This window comes from Budorcas taxicolor, chromosome 17, assembly GCF_023091745.1.
Source record: "Budorcas taxicolor isolate Tak-1 chromosome 17, Takin1.1, whole genome shotgun sequence".
Taxonomy (NCBI): domain Eukaryota; kingdom Metazoa; phylum Chordata; class Mammalia; order Artiodactyla; family Bovidae; genus Budorcas; species Budorcas taxicolor.
Genome location: NC_068926.1, coordinates 55,626,371 through 55,648,438, shown reverse-complemented (window position 1 = coordinate 55,648,438; position 22,068 = coordinate 55,626,371). Strand labels below are relative to the sequence as shown.

Genomic DNA, 22,068 nt, shown 5'->3' with positions numbered 1-22,068 from the left:
CCCCAAATTCTAGGCAGATGTAAGCTGCTTGTCCCAATCCTCAAAGAGCCCGCAGAAGGCACCTGGCTGCCTACTGCTCACCCACACATCCCAACCTGATTCTCCACACGCTCTGGGCATGTGGGTGAATGCTAATTTTTTACGTCTGTTTTAAAAATATATACTGCCATTAAAATGGTCTTAAATATCCACACGCAAAAAAATATTGCCGATAATAACAGAAGTACTCATGCTTTTAGAACCAAAATGTCTTAAAATAAGAACAATGCGTATTTATGACGACATGGTGTACTTACAAATTTTCTGATCCGGCTCTATTACAGATGTGAAGAAAATAGAATGGCTTGCAAGTGTAAGACTGAGAAAGTCAAACACAGAACAGCTGCTGGCCACCAAGATTCCATCTGTGGAACTTCCCTGGTTGTCCAGTGGCTAAGACTCCACACTCCACTGCAAGGGGCCCAAGTATGATCCCTGGTCAGGGAACTAGATCCCACAGGCACTAATTAAGAGCTCAAGTGCTGCAACTAAGATCTGACACAGCCAAATAAATATTTTTTAAAAAAGAAAATTCTATCTGTAATGACAGTGAAAACTAGTTCAGACAATCAGAACCATCTCTTAGAAAGGCAAAAACATATGTAAGCTTTGCTTCTATTCAGAAAATCCAAATTCCTGAGCTGAAAATCCCTGCCCAAACTAGATTAGTCTTTTCTACTGGTCAAACAACTTTCCATTTCTTGAAAAGGGCTCATTAAGAAAATAAGCAGCAAAAATGACAACAGCTACTAGGCAGGAGGCTCTACACCATGAGGTCAAGAAAGACATATTAAATAACAAAACTCCTTATCAAAGAACCTAATCAAATTTGACCTTCCAACAAGATTCTGGACTGCCAGAAAATTACGGAACATCCCAGCTGTACACCATCAGACGAACTTAATTTAGGCACTTACTGGCTAAATTTGGCTACCCACGATGTGACCTCCTTCCCCAAACTATCCTACTGAGGTATAGTCACTCATCCTGGGATGAATGGAGTCCAAGGGAAGACAGCTTGCGTGTGGCGATACCAAACTTCATCAATTTTGCTCTTGAGTCTAAAGAAATAATAAACAACCAGGACTTGGACACTTCCAGAAAACACTTTTGGACTTTCCGTCAGTTCAGTTACTCAGTCATGTCTGACTCTTTGCGACCCCATGGACTGCAGCACACCAGGCTTCCCTGTCCATCACCAACTCCCAGAGCTTGCTCAAATTTATGTCCATCAAGTCGGTGATGCCATCCAACCATTTCATGCTCTGTTGTCCCCTTCCTGTCCTGCCTTCAATCTTTCCCAGCATCAGGGTCTTTTCCAATCAGTCAGTTTTTCACATCAGGTGGGCAAAGTATCAGAGCTTCAGCATCAATCCTTCCAATATTCATTCAGGACTGATTTCCTTTAGGATGGACTGATTCGATCTCCTTGCAGTCCAAGGGACTCTCAAGAGTCTTCTCCAACACCACAGTTCAAAAGCATCAATTCTTCGGCGCTCAGCTTTCTTTATGGTCCAACTCTGACATCCATACACGACTATTGGAAAAACCATAGCTTTGACTAGATGGACCTTTGTCAGCAAAGTAATGTCTCACTTTTTAATATGGTGTCTAGGTTTGTCATAGCTTTTCTTGCAAGGAGCAAGCGTTTCTTAATTTCATGGCTGCAATCACCATCTGGCAGATTCTTTACCAGCTGAGGCACCAGGGAAGCCCAAGAATAGTGGAGTGGGTAGCCTATCCCTTCTCCAGCAGACCTTCCCGACCCAAGAATCAAACAGGGGTCTCCTGCATTGCAGGCAGATTCTTCACCAGCTGAGCTACCAGGGAAGCTAAACACTAATACAGTATATTAATGCATATATATGGAATTTAGAAAGATGGTAACAATGATCCTATACGAGACAGCAAAAGAGACACAGATGTAAAGAACAGATTTTTGGACTCTGTGGGAGAAGGCAAGGGTTAGATGATTTGAGAGAATAGCATTGAAACATGTATATTACCATATGTGAAACAGATGGCCAGTCCAGGTTCGATGCATGAGACAGGGCGCTCAGGGCCAGTGCACTGGGATGACCCTGAGGAATGGGATGGGGAGGGAGGCGGGAAGGGGGTTTAGGATGGGGGACACATGTACACCCATGGCTGATTCATGTGAATGTATGGCGAAAACCACTACAATACTGTAATTAGTCTTCAATTAAAATAAGTTAATTAATTTACAAAAAAAAATGATACCAAATCAAGAGTTTCCAGAAAGGGGAACCCTTCTACACTGTTGGTGGGAACATAAGTTAGTGCAGCTACTATGGAAAACAGTACGGAGGTTCCTCAGAAAACTGAAAATAGAGTTGCCATATGATCCAGCAATCCCACTCCTTGGCATATATCCAGACAAAACTCCAATTCAAAAAGATACATGCACCCCTATGCCCACAGCAGCACTATTCACAACAATCAAGACGTGGAAACAACCTAAATTCCTGTTGACAGATAAATGGATAAAGAAGATATAGTGTGTGTGTGTGTGTATACACACACACAATGGAGCACTACCCAGCTATAAAAAAGAATGAAATAATGCCATTTGCAGCAACATACTAGAGATTATCATATTAAGTGAAAAGTCAGTCAGACAAAGATGAATACCATCTGATATCACTTATATGTGGAATCTAAACTATGACATAACTAAACCTATCTATGAAACAAATACAGAATCATATTACATAGAGAACAGAATGGTGGTTGACATGCGATGGGGGAAGACATGGAATGGGAGGTTGGGGTTAGCAGATGTAGGCTGTTATGTACAGAATGGATAAATAACAAGATCCTATTATATAACACAGAGAACTTATCAATCCTATGATAAACCATAATGGAAAAGAATATTATAAAAATGTACTCTATACATATGCATAACTGAATCACTTTGCTGTACAGCAGAAATTAACACAACATTGTAAATAACCTACACTTCAATTTTTTTTTTTAAAAAGGAGTTCCAAAAGCATCATCAAGTCTTACACCAAGAGTTTTCAAATCTTTATACCAAATGACATACTATAAACCAAAGACCAAGGTCAGCAGAACAGAACACAATGAACAAGTTAGACTAAAGTCACCACCCAGATTGTACCAAACAGATCATTCACAGCATCCGGACTTGTCCCCTAAAAGGACTCCATCCCTGACTTTTACTATTCAGAGATGCCCAGAGAGACATGGATCCTCCCTGGAAAAGTGACTTCCAACCCAAGAAAAAAACTGGCAAGTCCTCTAGGGCAGGGTTTCTCAAGCCTGTCTATAGACTAGAATCACCTGGAGAAACACTTTTTTTAAAAAAAGGATAAAACACATTCATCCACATAAATATCTGAGTGCCTATTATGTGCCAGGCACTAGTCTAGATATTATTAATAGAAAAATAGCAGTGACTAAAACTGACAAAAATCCCTGCCTTCACGGAGCTGGAATTCAGGTAGAATGAAAAAGAACTGGAAAAAAAAAATTCAGTAATACTAATGGGTTTATTATAAAGTATGTCTCTTTCTCATCCCAACCATTGAGGGAGCTTGCCAAAAAATGTGGATTCCATGGATCAACTTCTTCATGGATCAAGCTCCCCCACAGGTGGGGGCGAAGAATCTGCATTTCAAGGAGCTTCTGGGGTGATTGCGATGCAGCACTGTATTAAGACCCGACGCTGATGAGGCTGCAGGGGCAACATGGGTCACTACTCCAACCAAGTGAGAAGATTCTACAGAAGAGACGCCCTGGTGTGAAACCTGGCTTGAATACAGCCCTCTCTTCTGCTGCTTATAATTTTCCAGCGGTTACCTGGAGCCATTCCTCATATTAGGACAAGATCACACAGAGCAAAGGGCTGAAACATGACCAGTCCAGCCGCAGTGAAGCAACCATCCTGCGCCCTTGCAAAAACAGGAGATCTCCCTGCAGGTCACCTCAACAGTGATCACTAAGGCATGGTAATAGAGGCCAGGGAGTCGGGAGGATGCAAAAAAGCCCTACAGTAAAACAGCCCTGCGGATGGCAGAGAAAGCACAGCAGCTGACAGACCAGCCTGGCTTGGAGCTATAACGGACTTGCTCTTTTAAAGCAAAGACGTCCCGGCCAACAGAGACAGACCTTTCTGATGGCAGTAGCCGCAGATGCTAATTAAAGGGCAGATCTTACATGCATTTAGTTTGGAAGGAGCGGCAGCTTTTCTGTTGGTGTTTGCATCTCTACCCCAAGTGCTAGGACGGCAATTCACATCAGTCGTGTCATATCTGAAACAAAGGACAAATGTGTATGTGTATGTGTGCAGACACACACATACGCTTGCATGTATGTGTGTACACATGGGGGTAGATTTATAAATAGTTCTTTGCATTCTATCCCAATTTGCATACTGGTGTCGTTAGAGGCATACTGTGCTGGCCGCCTCTTAGAATCATGTCCTTGAAATGCCTGCACTACAATCAGCATGACTGAAAGTGCCATGAAAATGTTAAGGTTGCTACTGGCATCGTCACCTGCCCTGCCCAGTGTTCCTGATCTTTGGCTCAGGGGAGGACAGGATGGACACTCTAAGGAGAGAGGCCCCTGGCACAAACCCTAAATTCTTCTTGAAGGGCAAGGTGACCAAGAGAAAAAGAGAGAAGGCCCTTTACTTCAGCAAGTATGAATCCCAGCCTGAGTCATCCTTCTATTCAAAAAATCCTCATTGAGCATCAAATCATCCAGAGTCTTGGCAGGAAGCTGACCCCATATTCAAACTAGGTGATTTGAGGTCATGAACTGAGGAAAGGGCTATGTGTACAGGTGTGGGAAAGGTTAAAGGAACTGAACACCAGATGCTGAACACCCCGGGGCGAGCAATAGCAGGGGAGTAGGTACCATTCATTGGCCTGAGAGGGTAAGGGAAGTGGTCTCAGATGTGCACACTATGACTAAAAAAGCACAAGGAAGAAGCGGTAACCAGAAACTAGCTATGGCTGTAGGTCAATGGTTCTCAAAGCAGGCTCTGGGACCCGATGAGCAATATGAATTCTTGGGCCCCACCCCGCAAGACCTACTGGATCAGCAATGCTGAAGACTGGGGCCAGGCAAATCAGGACAATGAAACTATAGTCCCCAAAATGGTGAAACTCTAAATGCAATCCTCTGAAATATGCCTCAGAAGACCAACATGCAGAACCACTACTTCAAAGGCACTGAGAACTCAAAGAACCCCCTGAGGCAATAACACACTCAGCAATCGAATTGGAGTCAATAAGACGTATTAATATCTCATTTCGCCAATGAGAAAATTGAAGCTGAAAAGGCCAATGACTCCGGAGAGACCAAGCAAGGAACAGAATAAAATAGGAACCTATATTCTAAGTAACAGCTTCCTTCTGATGGGCATCTGGGTTGTGAAGCAGCAGCACTGGTGAGTTTTGAGACATGCCTAAAACTGGATCATCTTACCCAAGAGATCAAAACAGCACATGTCTCGCTGTCAAAACGATCCTAAGCTGCCGTATCTCACTCAAATAAAATAAACAAAGAAGCAGTATTTGTTAACCCTCTCCCACCCCCAATGATGGCAGAGGCTGGTGATAAGACAGTCCCTGGGGCCACTGCCTAGAACAGCCCCCCTTCAAACGACTCCTACGTAGGAAGGCAATTATCCACAAAATGGTATCCCTGTGGGTTAAAAGCAAGACAGAAACGTAAAGAACTAAACCCAAGCAACACATCCGAACACGGTTGTGTTAGAAACGGTTTTGGATGTGACAGTATAAATGTAATAAGGAAGACCACGGGAGGTAGAGCTCGGGGGCCTCGTGTCTAACCCCATCTGTTAATCTACAAAAGGAGCTGTTTTAACCTCTGGGCCAGACTCTAACTGATCCCCCAAATCCATTCTTTCCTTCTCCCACAGCAGTGAGAGGCCACGCAGGGAGACAGTACAGACGTGTACATGCACAATGAAGTTCTGGTCAACAAGATGTGAGAGGAAGTGATGCGTCCCACTTCCGCATCATCCTGTGTAGAAGGAATTTGCTTGCTCTGCCTTTCTGCTCTTTTCTCCTCCCAGCCACATGGAACATATAGACATGAAATGGTCCAAACTTTAAGCGTGTCAAAGAAGACAACATCCAAAGCCACAGGAAGTCACAGGAAGGAATCATCAGGTACAACAGGCTGCCCACCAGTCTGGACTATATTTGAGGGTTTCTTTGTTACATGACCTTAGCCTATACCTTAACTAATAAATCCCTGTGTGCAACTAGGAGGAAGGAAACTTTGGGAATGAACAGAAGGAAGCTCATGTAAGGTCACAAAAAGGAAAATAGATTCGTGAGTTAGTAATAGGCTCAGAGCACGGGCAACCTGAAGAGACCTACAGTATGAAAACTATCAGCACAAGTTAGGAAGCTTTACGAATCGCACCAAGAATTTAGATACAACACTACAAGTGATGAGTTGCAGAACAATGTTTTCTTTGTGAAGACTGGCAGCTCCTTCATGGAAGGACACTGCGGAAGGCATCTGTTAAACAGAACAGAACAGATTTCATCATGAACCAGATCAACAAAGTACAGCTTTCGGGCCACCTGCCAGAATACGCGACTTGCCTTGTTATATGGAACCAGATGTTAAGACGGACTTTGCTAGGATTTTCTATAGTAAAACCTGGTAAGCCACGCTCACTGGTGTGTAACTATGAATAGGAAATTTTTAACCATCAAAACTCAAAAAGATCCAAGTTCAATTTCCTTGCACTGCAAATCAAATTTTAAAAAATTTCAGTGGACCTGTCTTCAACAGCATACTTTGGAGAAAAAAACTCATACTATTAACAGGTTTCCCAAGTGACTTAGGTGTAAAGAATCCACCTGCCAAAATACAGGAGACACAGGTGTGATCCCTGGGTCAGGAAGATTCCCCTGGAGAAAGAAATGGCAACCCACTCTAGTATTCTTGCCTAGGAAATCACATAGTTGGAGGAGCCTGGCAGGCTACAGTCCATGGGGTCGAAAAAGAGTCAGACATGATTTAGGGACTGTGCTGTGCTTAGTTGCTCAGTTGTGTCTGACTCTCTGTGATTCCATGGATTGTAAGCTATCAGGCTCCTCCATCCATGTAATTTTCTAGGCAAGAATACTGGTGATCAGGTAGCCACTTTCTACTCCAGGGGATCTTCCTGCCCAGGGACTGAACCCAAGTCTCCTGCATCTCCCGCATTGGCAGGTGGATTCTTTACTGCTAGTGCCACCTGGAAAGCGACTAAACAACAACATTAACATAATACAACTTCCATAATGCTGTAAGTACACTGTCTGTAAATCAAATTTCTATGAAATTAATCATGCATCCAACCAATAAATATTTCTTAAGCGACAACCTGTGGAAGCTCTACTAGAAGCCAGGGAGATATCATCACTCTGATGGAGGCTGAAGCCTGGTGGAGGCAACTGCCACCCACTCACCAAGAGCAAGTTCAGGCTGCTCTGAGCACACAGCAGACCGGTGTCCCTCCCATGGATCCAGGAAGGGTTTCTGGAGGAAGTAACATCTGACTCGAGCCCAGAAGGAGAAACAAGAGTTAACCAGGTAAACAGGGAAAGAGGCGAGAGCGTGGAGAAAGTATACATATTTTTTCAGATCCTTTTTCATTATAGGTTATTATAAGATATTGAATATAATTCCTTATGCTATACAGTAGGTCCTTGCTGACTATATATTTTATCCATGGTAGTGTGTATCTGTTAATCCCAAATTCTCAGTTTATCCCTCCTCTTCCCCTTTCTCTTTTGATAACCATGTTTGTTTTCTATGTCTATGAGTCTATTTCTGTTCATTTATACCATGTTTTTAAACTCTACTTAGAAGCAGTAACATACAATATTTGTCTTTCTCTGACTTATGTCACTTAGTATGATCATCTCTAGGTCCATCCATATTGCTGCAAATTACATTATTTCATTCTTTTTTACAGCTGGATAGTATTCCACTGTGTATACATACCACATCTTTGTCCATTAATCTGTTGGTGTACATTTGCAAATAGTGCTGCTATGTCACTGATTTTAAATGTATCTTCAATTAACCTCCAATTGCATTATACATTAATATTTAACTGCCAGGGGAGTTTACTGTGATTTGTATGTCTCCCCAAATTTCAAAAGTTTCATCATCTATAGCCACAGCGGAATTTCAGTGCTTTACAAAGCAAATACAGATCTATAGTCCCCTTATCTTACCACAGACAGAACGTGTCTCCGGATTCAGAAATATTCAAATTTTAGGAGGGTAAAATGTTGCATATACTTTATGTAACACCCTCAGGTAGAACCTGGGATAGCACCCTGTAATCACAGAGGTTCATAATTTGCAGCAAAATAGATGAATAGTTCCACTAAAGGGAATAAATAAGAGTTTGGGTCAAGTTTTGCTACAGAGTTCAAGTCAAGTCTTCTGCGAAATAAGCAATAAAATAACCTAAAGTTATTCAGAGCACTGGGTATTTCAGAATTACAGATAAGAGATGGTGGATCTCTCATATCTTAAGTCCTATGCTAAGCTTGGATTTCTCATATGAAAACTGTACCCTTAGCAAGCATTTTATTTCAAAGTACCAAAGTGCTGGAAAAGAAAATGCAGGCAAGGAAATAATTACCAGATTACCAAATACCCAGTGATAATTATACCTAATGGAGCTACTTAAGAATGGCATAAAAACGTTCTTGCAGCCAGGTGTTGAGGGGCTGAGGCAACCAGAACTTCAGAAAACAGTCACTTTGAGATCAGTCCCATCTTGCAAGATGGCAGGCAGAAAAACTGAGAAGACCATCTTCAGCTAAGAATGTCAATGCTGGTGTCACGACCAAGAGGGAAGCCCCACAACCTGAAGACCCCCACTGACGGAAGGCTGTCCTAGCAGAGGAATGGCAGATATTTCCAATGCACAAGGTATTTCAGAAAAGCTATATCCAAACAGAATCCACGGCAGTTAAATTTGCAGTTAAATTAATAATTAAGGAAAAAATGGGAAGGTTCTCACTACTGTGACAGAGCCAATTAGTAAGGATAAAAAAGAGTGAAACCAAAGAGTTTAAAATTCTCAAAATGCCCAATGTTACCCCCTTAAAGATGTGCTGTAAAAACTGTTGAGTGGTGGGGAAAGAAAAAAAAAACAACTACAATCAACGTGAAGAAAACGACAAATGTTACTCCCAGGTCCCCTCTGATCATCCTCACCAGCCATTCTAGAGAGAAGCAGAAGGTGGCTTCCCTCAAGCAACTGCGCACGGACTTGCCATTTGGGGCTGAACTACTAGTCCTCACTCATCTGAGTTCCTTCACCTAGAACACTCAGAATTTGTCATCACCTCTACCAAAACTTACCGTACTAGTGTGAAAGTTCCAAAGTACTTCAACAGTGATTACTTTTTTTTTTAACAGTGACTGGACATGGAACAATAGACTGGTTCCAAATAGGAAAAGGAGTATGTCAAGGCTGTATATTGTCACCCTGCTTATTTAACTTATATGCAGGGTACATCATGAGAAACGCTGGGCTGGAAGAAGCACAAGCTGGAAGCAAGATGGCGGGGAGAAATATCAATAACCTCAGATATGCAAATGATACCACCCTTATGGCAGAAAGTGAAGAGGAACTAAAGAGCCTCTTGATGAAAGTGAAAGTGGAGAGTGAAAAAGTTGGCTTCAAGCTCAACATTCAGAAAACTAAGATCATGGCATCTGTTCCCATCACTTTATGGGAAATAGATGGGGAAACAGTGGAGACAGTGGCTGACTTTATTTTTCTGGGCTCCAAAATCACTGCAGTTGGTGATTGCAGCCAGGAAATTAAAAGACGCTTACTCCTTGGAAGGAAAGTTATGACCAACCTAGATAGCATACTGAAAAGCAGAGACATTACTTTGCCAACAAAGGTCTGTCTAGTCAAGGCTATGGTTTTTCCAGTGGTCATGTATGGATGTGAGAGTTGGACTGTGAAGAAAGCTGAGCGCCAAAGAATTGATGCTTTTGAACTGTGGTGTTGGAGAAGACTCTTGAGGGTCCCTTGGACTGCAAGGAGATCCAACCAGTCCATCCTAAAGATCAGTCCTGGGTGCTCATTGGAAGGACTGATGTTGAAGCTGAAGCTCCAATACTTTGGCCACCTCACACAAAGAGCTGACTCATTTGAAAAGACCCTGATGCTGGGAAAGATTGAGGGCAGGAGGAGAAGGGGACAACAGAGGATGAGATGGCTGGATGGCATCACCGACTCACTGGATGGGTTTGGGTGGACTCTAGGAGTTGGTGATGGACAGGGAGGCCTGGTGTGCTACGATTCATGGGGTCGCAAACAGTCGGACATGACTGAGCAACTGAACTGAACTATTAAGAAGTTGCACGAGACTGGAGATCAAAAAGGCTGAGCTCCAAGAGAAGTCGCCGCCATGAGAAGCATGCACATTGCAGCCAGAAAGCAGCCCCCACTCACCAAAAATGGAGAAGAGCCTGCACAGCAATGAAGACCCACCACAGTCAAAAAATACAATAAATAAAATTAAAAAATAAAAAAACAATAAAAAACAAAACGGTTGAGCTCTTCGACTCAAGAGGAACAGAATCGTTAAGTTTTTGGAGCAGTGCAAGGCAGACCAGAAAATTGTGGATTCTCAACTTTCACCAAAAATCAGAGCCCTTCCCACTTCTGGGACAGCCCGTGTGGCCTCAGAAACAAACTTTATGCTCCCGAGCTCATGTTCTGTATCATTTGCAGAGCTCTAGTTAAAAACATCCAAACCAACAATAATGAACAAAGAACCTACTGTGTCAAAGGAATTGCTTTTCTAAAAGATAATGAGTGAATCTGTTAATACATCCAAATACGAGGGGCTCCACAAGACACACACAGCACAGGATAAATATTACCATATGCAACAAATGTCCTAGGATACCAGTAAGCCTTGAAACACACCAAGGTCATTTGTAAAGGTCAGGGCTTCAAGCTCCAGGTTTCAAGGAAGGAAAGCTTCCAAGACAATATTCAAGAAAAAGAAGTTTCAGGACATAAAGCCATAAGCATGGTGATGGCTCTGAAGGACCGCATGGTGAGCACAAGGCCAGTCTCCCTGCATATCCAACTGAGAATACCCTTGCTGAGAAGGCAGGGTGGGACCAGAAGGAGCCTCCCCATCAGTACTGGTTCCCAACTAAGATGAAATCGAGGTAAATAAACTGGTTATTGCAGGTCAGAAATAAAGGTGGTGAGTTTTCCTAGTGTTAGCTGCTCAGTAGTGTCTGACTCTAGCAACCCCATGGACTGTAGCCTGCCAAGCTCCTCTGTCTATAGGATTCTCCAGGCAAGAACACTGGATTGGGTTGCCATTCCCTTCTCCAGGAGATCTTCCTGACTCAGGGATCAAACCCAGGTCTCCTGCACTGCAGGCAGATTCTTTACCATCTGAGCCACTAGGGAAGTCCTCCCAAAATGCCCAGTGAAGATTCAAAACAAATAGGCATCTGTCTCTTACCCTCTTCTCTTATGTGAGCTCCATAAAAGTTTATCTCCATTCAACGTAATAGGATAGTCTTGTTTTAAGGGCTGAATCAGGAACAAAACTTGCCTCTAAGATACCTTTAACTTTAGGAATCTAAATCCCTGAGAACCTAAACAAGGCCCCAAAATGAATTTTAACATTCTCTAAGTTATGCTACATGCACATCAGTGAAAACCATGGTGCTGCTCAAAAGAATGCAGATCTGCATGTACTGACATGAAAAGATGTCAGGGAGAAATTACTGAAAAGCAAAAAGCAAGCTGAAGAGCAGAGTAGACAGTAACACACCGTTTTTGTGAAACACACTATATACATGTGCGATAGGCACAGGCACAGAAATATTCTTTCCACAACTCACAGTTAAGAGCCAGAACGAACATACATAACCATTAACATGTGTTTCCCAAGGGAGAGCGATTAGAGAGAAAGGTCAAGCATGTTCTCTTTTATTTCATACATTTCCACAGTGTTTGCATTTTCTTATAATAACCATGCTCTATCTCAATTTTTAAAATTTAAAGTTAAGATTTTGTTAAAGGTACTATCAGACTATTGCCAATAAGGGACTTCTCTTTATTGCCCTTTGAGCCATAGCTGCAATATCCAGCAATAAATGGGGCTGTTTCTAAATGGATTAGGTCTTCATCTTTAGGAAAGAACAAGAAGACACCTGAAAGGCAGGAGAGCATGAGAATGAATGAAAAGTGTCATGGGCCATGTGGCCAAGAACCACATTCAATTACACAGCCGTGCTATCTGATTATTGCAACACTAGGCTAATTCTACAGAGATAGATGGAAAGACTCACCAGATAAAGGTTATTTTTGTCCTGAAAGGCGTACTGCAACTGGGGGATCCAAGGACTTGTACTCCGAGATAATAAGTTCTGTTCTTCCTCAAAATATGAGACCTAGGAGGCACAGAAACTATTAAGACAATTATAAAGAACTAAGTGTGATGGGGCGGGGGGAAATGCTCTTTGTTCTCCCTTTAAGCTTAAACTGATACCTAGTTTTGTTTCTTTTTTAAAAAGCCATCACATAGCCCACCATTCCACAAATCTCATTCTTATGCCTACTTTGCTCAATTTTTGCCAGACCCATACAGTAGTGTCCAGTTATTTACTTAATGTCTTTCTTCAAAGTCGACCCACTTCTTTTAAATTTAAACCTTTCTCTTCATCTTCCCTTACTGAGCAATTCAGTCCTAAAACCGTTAGATGGAGAATAACCAGATAAATATCCATGACAAGGGACAAGGTAAGCCATGGTGGCCCAGAACTGGGTGACAGGTCCGAGCAGGGTGAGGAGGGAAGCAACCACGTGTGGAGCAGACCAAGGTGGGGTATCAAAGGCTTACATATGGTGAGGAAGTCAATCTAGGTCTATATGACCTAGAGCATCTGAGCCCGTCAAGGTAGAGTTGACGGATGGACACAGGTGCATAAAATAAGTAAAAAACATAGAGGGTGACATCAGAGGAGTTACAAACATGGAAAGGGTGAAAATTATAACCAACCTTGTGAAGCTGGATAGGACTTGGAGATGTTGATGTGAATACATGGTTTTCAACATACATAAGTAGATACAGAAATAAATACAGATGTTAATGTTCGTGTGTATGAGGTAGGTATACTGCATACACATACATGTATTTCCTGCCCTTGTCCACTGAATGGAGTCTGGCAGCAATGACATCCTGATACAAAGAGAACACCTCGTACCCAGACCTCTACTGTTTTCCAGTTTAAAAAATAAATAAATAACAAAATACAGGGCTCCCAGAGAAATAACTGATTGTGGGGCTGGGGCAGGTAAAGTGAGTTTAAGAGCCCAAACATCTTGTTGTATCAGAAAGTAACACAGAATTCAAAGATGGGGAACATGTCAAAAGGATATACAAAGGTCAACCTGAAGAGATTCTCATTGGCCAACTTGGGAACAATTTGAGTATAAAAACATATACTGACAGGAATGGACTGTAACTCATTAACAGGCAAACGCAAGTGCATACAGATATAAATAAATGGATGGATTGAAAGTTTTATCAGAAACAGGTATTTCCACAGTTTGAAAGTATCTCCTTCCAAAATACCTATGCAATTACAAAGAGGAAAGGAGTAACTTCGCAGTGAAGGGTGGCAGATACCAACGTGACATCCTCAGGAATGTGACAGACCGCAACTGAGACTCCCCTGTTGGGATGCAATGAGAGGAACAGAGCATCCTGTCTGTGACAGTCCCGTGTGGCTCAGGTAACAAATGGGTGGGTGGCTTTAATTAGCTCCTGGGTATGTGAGATTTTTAAGTCCCCCAGCATACACTTCACACGGGGTGACTCAAGTCATTCACCCCAAGGAGCACACCTGGGCGAGGGTCCCTATCCCTCACCTGCAATATGGGATGTGCTGAGTGAGGGTCTCTATCCCTCACCTGCAGTATGGAACGTGCTGGATTCATTACCTTTTCTGTGCACCATTGCCCATATGAAATAGAAGGAGCACAAGGCTACATCTAAGGCCTCTTCCAAGGACCTAGGACACACCAGCCCCAACAAGTGCTTAGTAGGTGTGGCCTAACGGCAGGTGGTTCTTAGGTGCTGGGAGGCTCAGTGAGCATCTTCCACACCTCTCTTCCAAATGATCTGCCACGTCCTGTCATATAATCTTTCAATGAAGTTGCCCACATTTCATTCCTGAACAAAGGACACAGCATTCTCAGATTCTGACAAGCAGCTTCCCGCCCTCTGCTATGTCTTTGACCAGAGGTCACACAAAGTCCCTGAAGTGCTGAAACCCTGATCCCAACCTTCTGCTTCCAAAAGCTTATGTGAACCCCAAGCGTCTCACAAATTAAATTCTAACTCCAAAAACTGGTTCTTGGGGGAGATGATGAGTTACTGTTTAATGGGTACAGAGTTTCAGTCTAGGATGATGAAAAAGTCCTAAAGGTGGACAGTGGTGATGGGGACGCAACACTGCGAACGTGCTTAAAGCCACAGAACTGTACACTCAAAAATAGTTAAAGTGGTAAATTTTATGTAATGCTTATTTTATCACAGTAGCCAGAAGAGAGTTCTTGAGGTTTCCCACCAATCACCTCCTCTCAACTCCAATGTCCTTACTTCTCCTCATTTTTCAGTCTATTTGTTCTAAACTTCTAAAAACACACAAACACATACATCTGCATAGCATTCTAGCACTTACACCTCCAGAACAGCACACTTCTACCCAGTACACTCGCGTCACTTCTCCCTGCCCAGAGCCCATGTTCCCTCTTAGCAGTGTGAACCTGCCCTGTCTCTGGCTCACCCACATCTTTCCTCATTCTGTCGCTTGTGAATTTGCTAACTGCTCCCTCTTTTGTGATGCTTTAGCTCCTAAATGCCTGCTTTATGGATCTGCCATTTTCCCTCAACTTTCCAAGGCTGTGCTGAAACCCTGAAACTAACAGCCACGGAGCTTTGATTCCTTTTGCAGACTTCCCGCAGAGCTGGGTCCATTATCGGACACATGATGTGCTCTCGAACATGGGTAACTAATAAATTGCTCTCTGAACACCAAGGCTGATGGCCGTCTCTCTAGAAACACGGCAAATGAATCAATAACGTCTGGGAGCAGCAGCCTTGTTTTAAAAGAGAGAAAAACACCACAACCAGAAAGATAACTTCTCACCTCCTCTCAGACTGGCAATTCCCTAGCCACAGAACAATTTAATTTCTTCAGAGGCCAGTTTTAAAACCAAAAAAAAAAAAAAACAAAACAAGTACAGATACCCCCAACACAAATATATAAGATGTGTACAAAAGCAAAGGCTATCTGACTCACCCCATGATATGCACATCTCTGAATTCCCAGTGGATGGTCACAAAAGATCATCTCAAATTCATTATGAAAAGGCCAAGTTGGTTCTGAATAATATGCAACTATAAAAACATGATCAAGCAACCCAAGGGAACTTGTCAATCTTCAAAATTCGTCAATATCAGTTCAAGAAAGCATGCTCAGACCTTCCTGGCTGTGCCACAGTAATTAAAACTAGGGATGCCGAGGAAAACTGGCTCCATCCCAGGTGTCAATCCAGCAGATTCTCATCTCTGCAATGAACCTGCTGGTACAGACAGGGGAGGCTGGATGTCAAATGCTCCTACCTGCTCCTGGGCCAACAAGGCCTTCTTCTTCATGACTTTCATGGCATAGACATCCCCAGTCGCTTTCTCTCTGACCACCTGTACTTCGGCAAAGTGACCGCAGCCTATGACACTTCTCACTTCAAAGTCCTTCACTGAAGGCTGGAGCTCTTGCAACTCAGCTATAATATCAGAATCTGCAAAAGACGGAAGAGTGACTCCTGGATCCATAACGTGCTTCAAATACTCGTATCTTTATGAAAGCGAGAAGAAAGGAAGAAAGAAGAAACCATTGCTGTAGCTTCCCTCACTGTCAGGAGACATTTAGTCACTTTCTCCTTGTCGTGAATAATTATAAAATCAGCACAAAAGTGTTTTTTCTATGCTAAGTTAAAATTAAGGGCTCCAGAAATTCCAACGCACAGTTTCCATGGCAGCTATGATCTGAATCCTGTAGATGCAGAAAACAGGGGCAGGAGAACAGAAATCATGCTTTTCCTCCCCCTCTCCGGGGGCTGCAGGGCAGTGAGTGTGGTCAAACATGTTATCGGCATCTGGACTGGTTTACAATGGGATATGAGTGACGTGACCCCCATCCCCAGTTGACTTTGGGGTTGACTTTCAGAACATTCCATCCTGATTCCATATGTTCTACTCAGTTTTACTCCATTAGCCCAGGTCTTATCTCCCTTGCATCATGTCAATAAATACCCTCCCTGCCATACATCGTATGTAGCAGCACTACCAAGGGAGAAAAAGCCTGAGGAACCAAGCAGAGGCCTGACCTTGGCCCTGCAGAGCTGATGTGTCACGCAGCTTGATGGGTTTGCAACTGTCTCTTTTCTTAGCATAGTCTTACTCCTTTTCTGAATGCAATCTCTCAGCTGGTGTCTTCCTCTACCCTAAAAGCTTTAACAAAAGCATCAGACACACAGATAAAGCACTTTAAACAACAGACATTAATTTCTCAAAGTTCTAGAGGCTATGAGGGCGAGCAGGCTGAGAGCCTGTTGAGAACCCACTTCCTGGCTGACAGGCAGCCCCTGTATGCCTCATATGGTAGAAGGAAAAGGAGTCCTCATCGCTCTTCCTCTTCTTCTAGGGACATGAATTCCATCATGGGGCCCACCTTGATGAATTCATCTACATCTAATTATCTCCCAAAGGCTCCACTTTTGGGGGGGTCAGAGCCTCAACATATAAATTTGGGAAACTGGAGAAGGAAGCAGGAAAGTCAGTAAAAACATTCAGTCCATAACAGTCAGAGATTCTCCGTGTTTAAAGTATGGACTAAACAGGTGGCAGATTTGGAATCTAACATACATTTATTAACAACATTAAATTGGGGCATCACAGGATAGATATATAGTGATTCTAATGATCTAAAGAATAGAATGGAACATAAATATTAGAGAAATGCAAATCAAAACTATAATGAGATATCATCTCACACTGGTTAGAATGGCCATCATTAAAAAGTTGACAAATAACAAATGCTGGAGAGGGTGTGCAGAAAAGAAAACCCTCTTACACTGTTGGTGGGAATGTAAACTGGTAGAGCCACTATGAAAAACAGTATAGAGGTTCCTCAAAAAAACAAAAATTGGAGCTAACATACGATACGGCAATTCCACTCCTGGGCATATACCTTGTCATTTGAAAAGATGCATGCACTCCCATGCTCACAGCAGCACTATTTACAATAGCCAAGACATGAAGCAACCTAAATGTCCTCTGACAGATGAACAGACAAAGAAGATGAGGTATATACACACAGTGAAATACTACTCAGTCACAAAAAAAGGATGAATACCATTTGCAGCAACATGGACAGACCTCAAGATTACCATACTAAGCGAAGTAAGTCTGGCTTCCCTGGTGGCTCCGACAGTAAATAATCCACCTGCAGTGCGCGAGACCTGGGTTCATTGCCTGGGTTGGGAAGATCCCCTGGAGGGGGGCATGGCAACCCACTCCAGTATTCTTGCCTGGAGAATCCCATGGGCAGAGGCGCCTGGCAGGCTACAGTCCATGGGATCGTACAGAGTCGCATAGAGTCAGACACAACTGAGCGACTAAACAACAGCAACATACACACACAAGCAAAGTAAGTCAGAAACAGAAAAACAAAATATCATATACTATCACTTACATACGGAATCTAAAATACAAATGAATGTATCTATGAAACAGAATCACAGACAGAGAGAACAGACTTCTGGTTGCCAAGGGGGTTGGGTGAGGGGAAGGACTGGGAGCCTGGGATTAGTAGATATTAACTGTTATTTATAGGATGAATAAACAACAAGGTCCTACTGCACAGCACAGGGAACTATATTCAATATCCTGTGATAAACCATAATGGGAAAGAATATGAAAGAGAATATATATATATGTATTATATAACTGTATTGGTGTACAGCAGAAATTAACATAACATTAGTAAATCAACTATACTTCAATAAAATATTTTTTTTAAAAAGGAATAGAGCCGAACAGCTGTGACTGACCAAATCCCTCAGTCCTGCCCATCACAGGGAAACTGCATCATATACAGAGTTTTACACCAAAGGAAGACAAGAGTAACATGTCATCAAAATTATTCTGGAGAATCCCTCAGAAAGATGCCATGGTGAAGACCAAGGGACTCTTGAAATCCCACAGGGGCACTGGAGCCACTTCTGTGGGAGGGCACCAGGTATAGCTGGGAGCTACATTCACTCGGCAAGTTGCTCACACAGCTAAAGGAACAGAGCCCAACAAAGGGCAGAGCCATTTCATAACCACGGTCACTTGGCATCACACTGATGAATTAGCCAATGCAATTTTAATTGTTGTCACCCACTCCCTTTCTCGGTTGCATGGGTGGAGTTGAATTCATCTGGATCAAAGGCACATGTCATGAGCACCACTGCACTAACATCTCTTACTTGTTATCCTAAAAACATCTTCTTTTGTTCCCTTGAGGAATCAGGCAAGAGGGGTGAGTAGATTCGCTTCAATTCCCCGTGGCCATTGTAAAACAAAAAATAAATCTAGAGCGCCTTCGGGGAGGATTCCATGCAGAAGCAGAACTGAATGCGGCATATTTTCCTTTTGCCTTGACATCACTGTGGCAAGCCCAGTCTTTCTTCCCTGACTTCTTCCAAGTTTCTCTCAGACCTAGGACTAGAGTTTTTGAATTACTGATTTCCCAAATATGCTGACTTGCAATTTTCTGACTTGAACCTGATTTCATTACTGCTTGCACACAAGGCCAGCCTCTCCTGATTCTTCGCTAAGGCCTTGGGCCCTCAGGTTGCTTACAGCACTGTCCAACTTAATAACTCTGGGTCTGTCTCCAGCAACCACCAGGCATCTCAGTCACCCCAGCAGACAAAACTGCTTGCAGGCAAAACCACCATGACACTCTCAGAATTCTGAGAAACCACTCCAAGTCGCGATGTTGTTATTCAAAGACTTTGGGATTATCGAGGTGAACAGGTGAGATGCTAAACTCGTACCTATGACTGTGAAAAATAACCCTGCACAACTTCTCTTCCCACCAGCAACTTCTATGACTACAAAACCATATCAACCTTCATCCCCACCCACAATGAACACGGTGGGAACTGACATTGAGGTAGAGACCCAAAGCATGAAACGAAAATGCAGTCAGAGAATGATCTTCCCAGATACATATATAGATCCAGGGAGCAAAAGCCACCACATCTGAATGCTGTTTCCTTTTTTAAAATTCAGTATTGCAACACTTCACTCTCTAGGAATGCATCCTTCACAGAAATGCTCAAAAGACACACATATCAAGATACTTATGATGGGCACTGCTTGTTACAGAAAAATCAGAAACAATGTAGAGGTCTACAATTAACAGGAAAGTGGAAACAGCATAAGAGTTCACCCACAGAAAAGAATACTAGACACATATTTAAAAGAATTAAGTAGCTCAACCTCCACTGGAATCTCTTCAAGGACAAGGATTTGCTTCTGTTTTGATCACTACTGTAAACCCAGTACTCAGAACAGCAGCAGGCACATAGCAAGTGCTCCACAAATATTTGTTAAGTAAATATATTGCTAGGTGAGCAACACTAGTGGCAAAACATTATCAACATACAACCCATTTTGCATAAAATTAAACTAGAGTAATGTTGGAGCCTCTTGATTAAGGTGAAAGAAGAGAGTGATAAAGGCGGCTTAAAACTCAACTTCAAAAAACTAAAGATCATGGCATCCAGTCCCATCACTTCATAGCAAATAAATAGGGAAAAAAATGGAAACAGTGACAGATTTTATGTTCTTGGGCTCCAAAATCACTGCAGATGGTGACTGCAGCCACGAAATTAAAAGACGCTTGCTCCTTGGAAGAAAAGCTATGACAAACATAGACAGTATTAAAAAGCAGAGACATCACTTTGCCAACAAACAGCCATATAGTCAAAGCTATGGATTTTTCAGTAGTCATGTACGGAAGTGAGTGTTGGATCATAAAGAAGACTAAGCACCAAAGAACTGATACTTTCAAACTGTGGTGCTGGAGAAGACTCTTGAGAGTCCCTTGGACAACAAGAGAGATCAAACCAGTCAACCCAAAAGGAAATCAACCCTAAATACTCATTGGTAGGACTGACGCTGAAGCTCCAATACTTTGGCCACCTGGTACAAAGAACCGACTCATTGGAAAAGACCCTGATGCCAGGAAGGACTGCACGCAGGAGAAGTGGGCAACAGAGGACAAGATGGTTGGATGGCATCACCAACTCAAAGGACATGACGTCTGAGCAAACTCCAGGAGATAATGAAGGACACAGGAGCCTGGTGTGCTGCAGTCCATGGGGTCACAAAGAGTTGGACACGACTGAGCAATTGAACAAAAAAATGTTAGAATACACATGGTAAAGGGTTCATTGTTCAAGCTATTTGATTGGTATGTGGGGGTTTATGACACTTGTCTCTTTACTGTTAAGATATATGTGAACAATTCCACAATAAATATCTTATAAGGACAAAAGAAAAGTTGCAATGCTATGCACTGAACCATTAACAGTGGTTATCCTAGGTAAGATTTTGAGGGATTTTCTTCCATTCTGTTCTTTTATATTTAACTTTGAATTTTTTTAATTTTTACTGAAATATAGTTGATTTACAATGTTGTGTTTTCAGGTATACAGCAAAGTGATTCAGCTACATATATATATATTTTTCAGATTCTTTTCCATTATAGGTTATTACAAGATATTGAATATAGTTCCCTGTGCTATAGGTCCTTTTTGGTTACCTATTTTATGTATAGTAGTGTATATATGTTAATCCCAACTCCTAATTTATCCCTTCCCCACCTTACACTTTGGTAACTATAGGTTTGTTTTCTCTGTCTCTAAGTCTCATTTCTGTTTTGTAAATAAGTTCACTTGTATCAGTTGTTAGGATTCCACATATAAGTGATATCATATGATATTTGTCTTTCTCTTAGTATGATAATCTCTGGGTCCCTCCATGTTGCCACAAGTAACTTTGTATTATGCTTACAATGGGGGGAAAGCGGCACGGAGGAACTTAAAAGTAGTATTTTGCCCAAAGTACTAAGATTGTGAACATATAGAAGAGTTTGCCTGCAGTGAATGTAGCTGAAAGAGGGTAAAATTTCAGCCACTGTCAAATAACCGAGAAAAGTCCAACTTTAACAATTATCAACACTCTTTTTTGTCTGTATGTTTTAACATCACACTTGTTTATTTTTTTACATAAAATATGTGATACACTGCTTAAGATTTTGCTACTTATTCTGTTCATCGGCAATAATTAGTCAACCAATATTTCTGTGTGTGTCCATGCATACTTGGTCATGTCTGACACTTTGCAACCTCATTCTTCCAGGCAAGAATACTGGTGTGGGTTGCCACTTCTTTCTCCAGGAGAGTATACCCAACTCAGGGATCAAACCCATGTCTCTTGCATCTCCTGCATTGGCAGGAGGATTCTTCACCACTGTACCACCTGGGAAGCCCCACCTTCTGTGTACCAAACCCAGTTTTGGGCAAAAAGGCTAGCTTAGAAATTAAGAAACAAAGAATTCCTCCCTGATTCCCAAATGCCAGCTCCCTGCCCTCCCTTGACCCAAACTAGGGGCACTGCTTCAGGGCTGTATTATTCTGTCTCACTTCCTCCAACAGTCCCAGAAGATATTTTCCATCTCTATGGCAAGCCTCAAGAAACTTATGTGGTAACAGCTGTTGGACCCTTCTTCCCACAGAAAAATGAAGCTTACATTCTAAAACAGAAACTCAAAGAGGGGGAAAAAAACATACTAATGCAATCACCC

General features: G+C 42.3%; 1 protein-coding gene across 1 annotated transcript in view; it reads right to left on the bottom strand.

The window, feature by feature from the left end:
• Positions 1-22,068, bottom strand: part of CIT (citron rho-interacting serine/threonine kinase) — a 168,109-nt gene that overhangs the window by 136,910 nt on the left and 9,131 nt on the right. Inside the window, exons 3-4 of the mRNA XM_052654819.1 lie at positions 15,768-15,943; positions 12,427-12,528 (exon numbers count right to left, since the gene is read on the bottom strand). Coding sequence (XP_052510779.1) covers positions 12,427-12,528; positions 15,768-15,943 — 278 coding nt within the window. The remainder of the gene's footprint in view (positions 1-12,426; positions 12,529-15,767; positions 15,944-22,068) is intronic.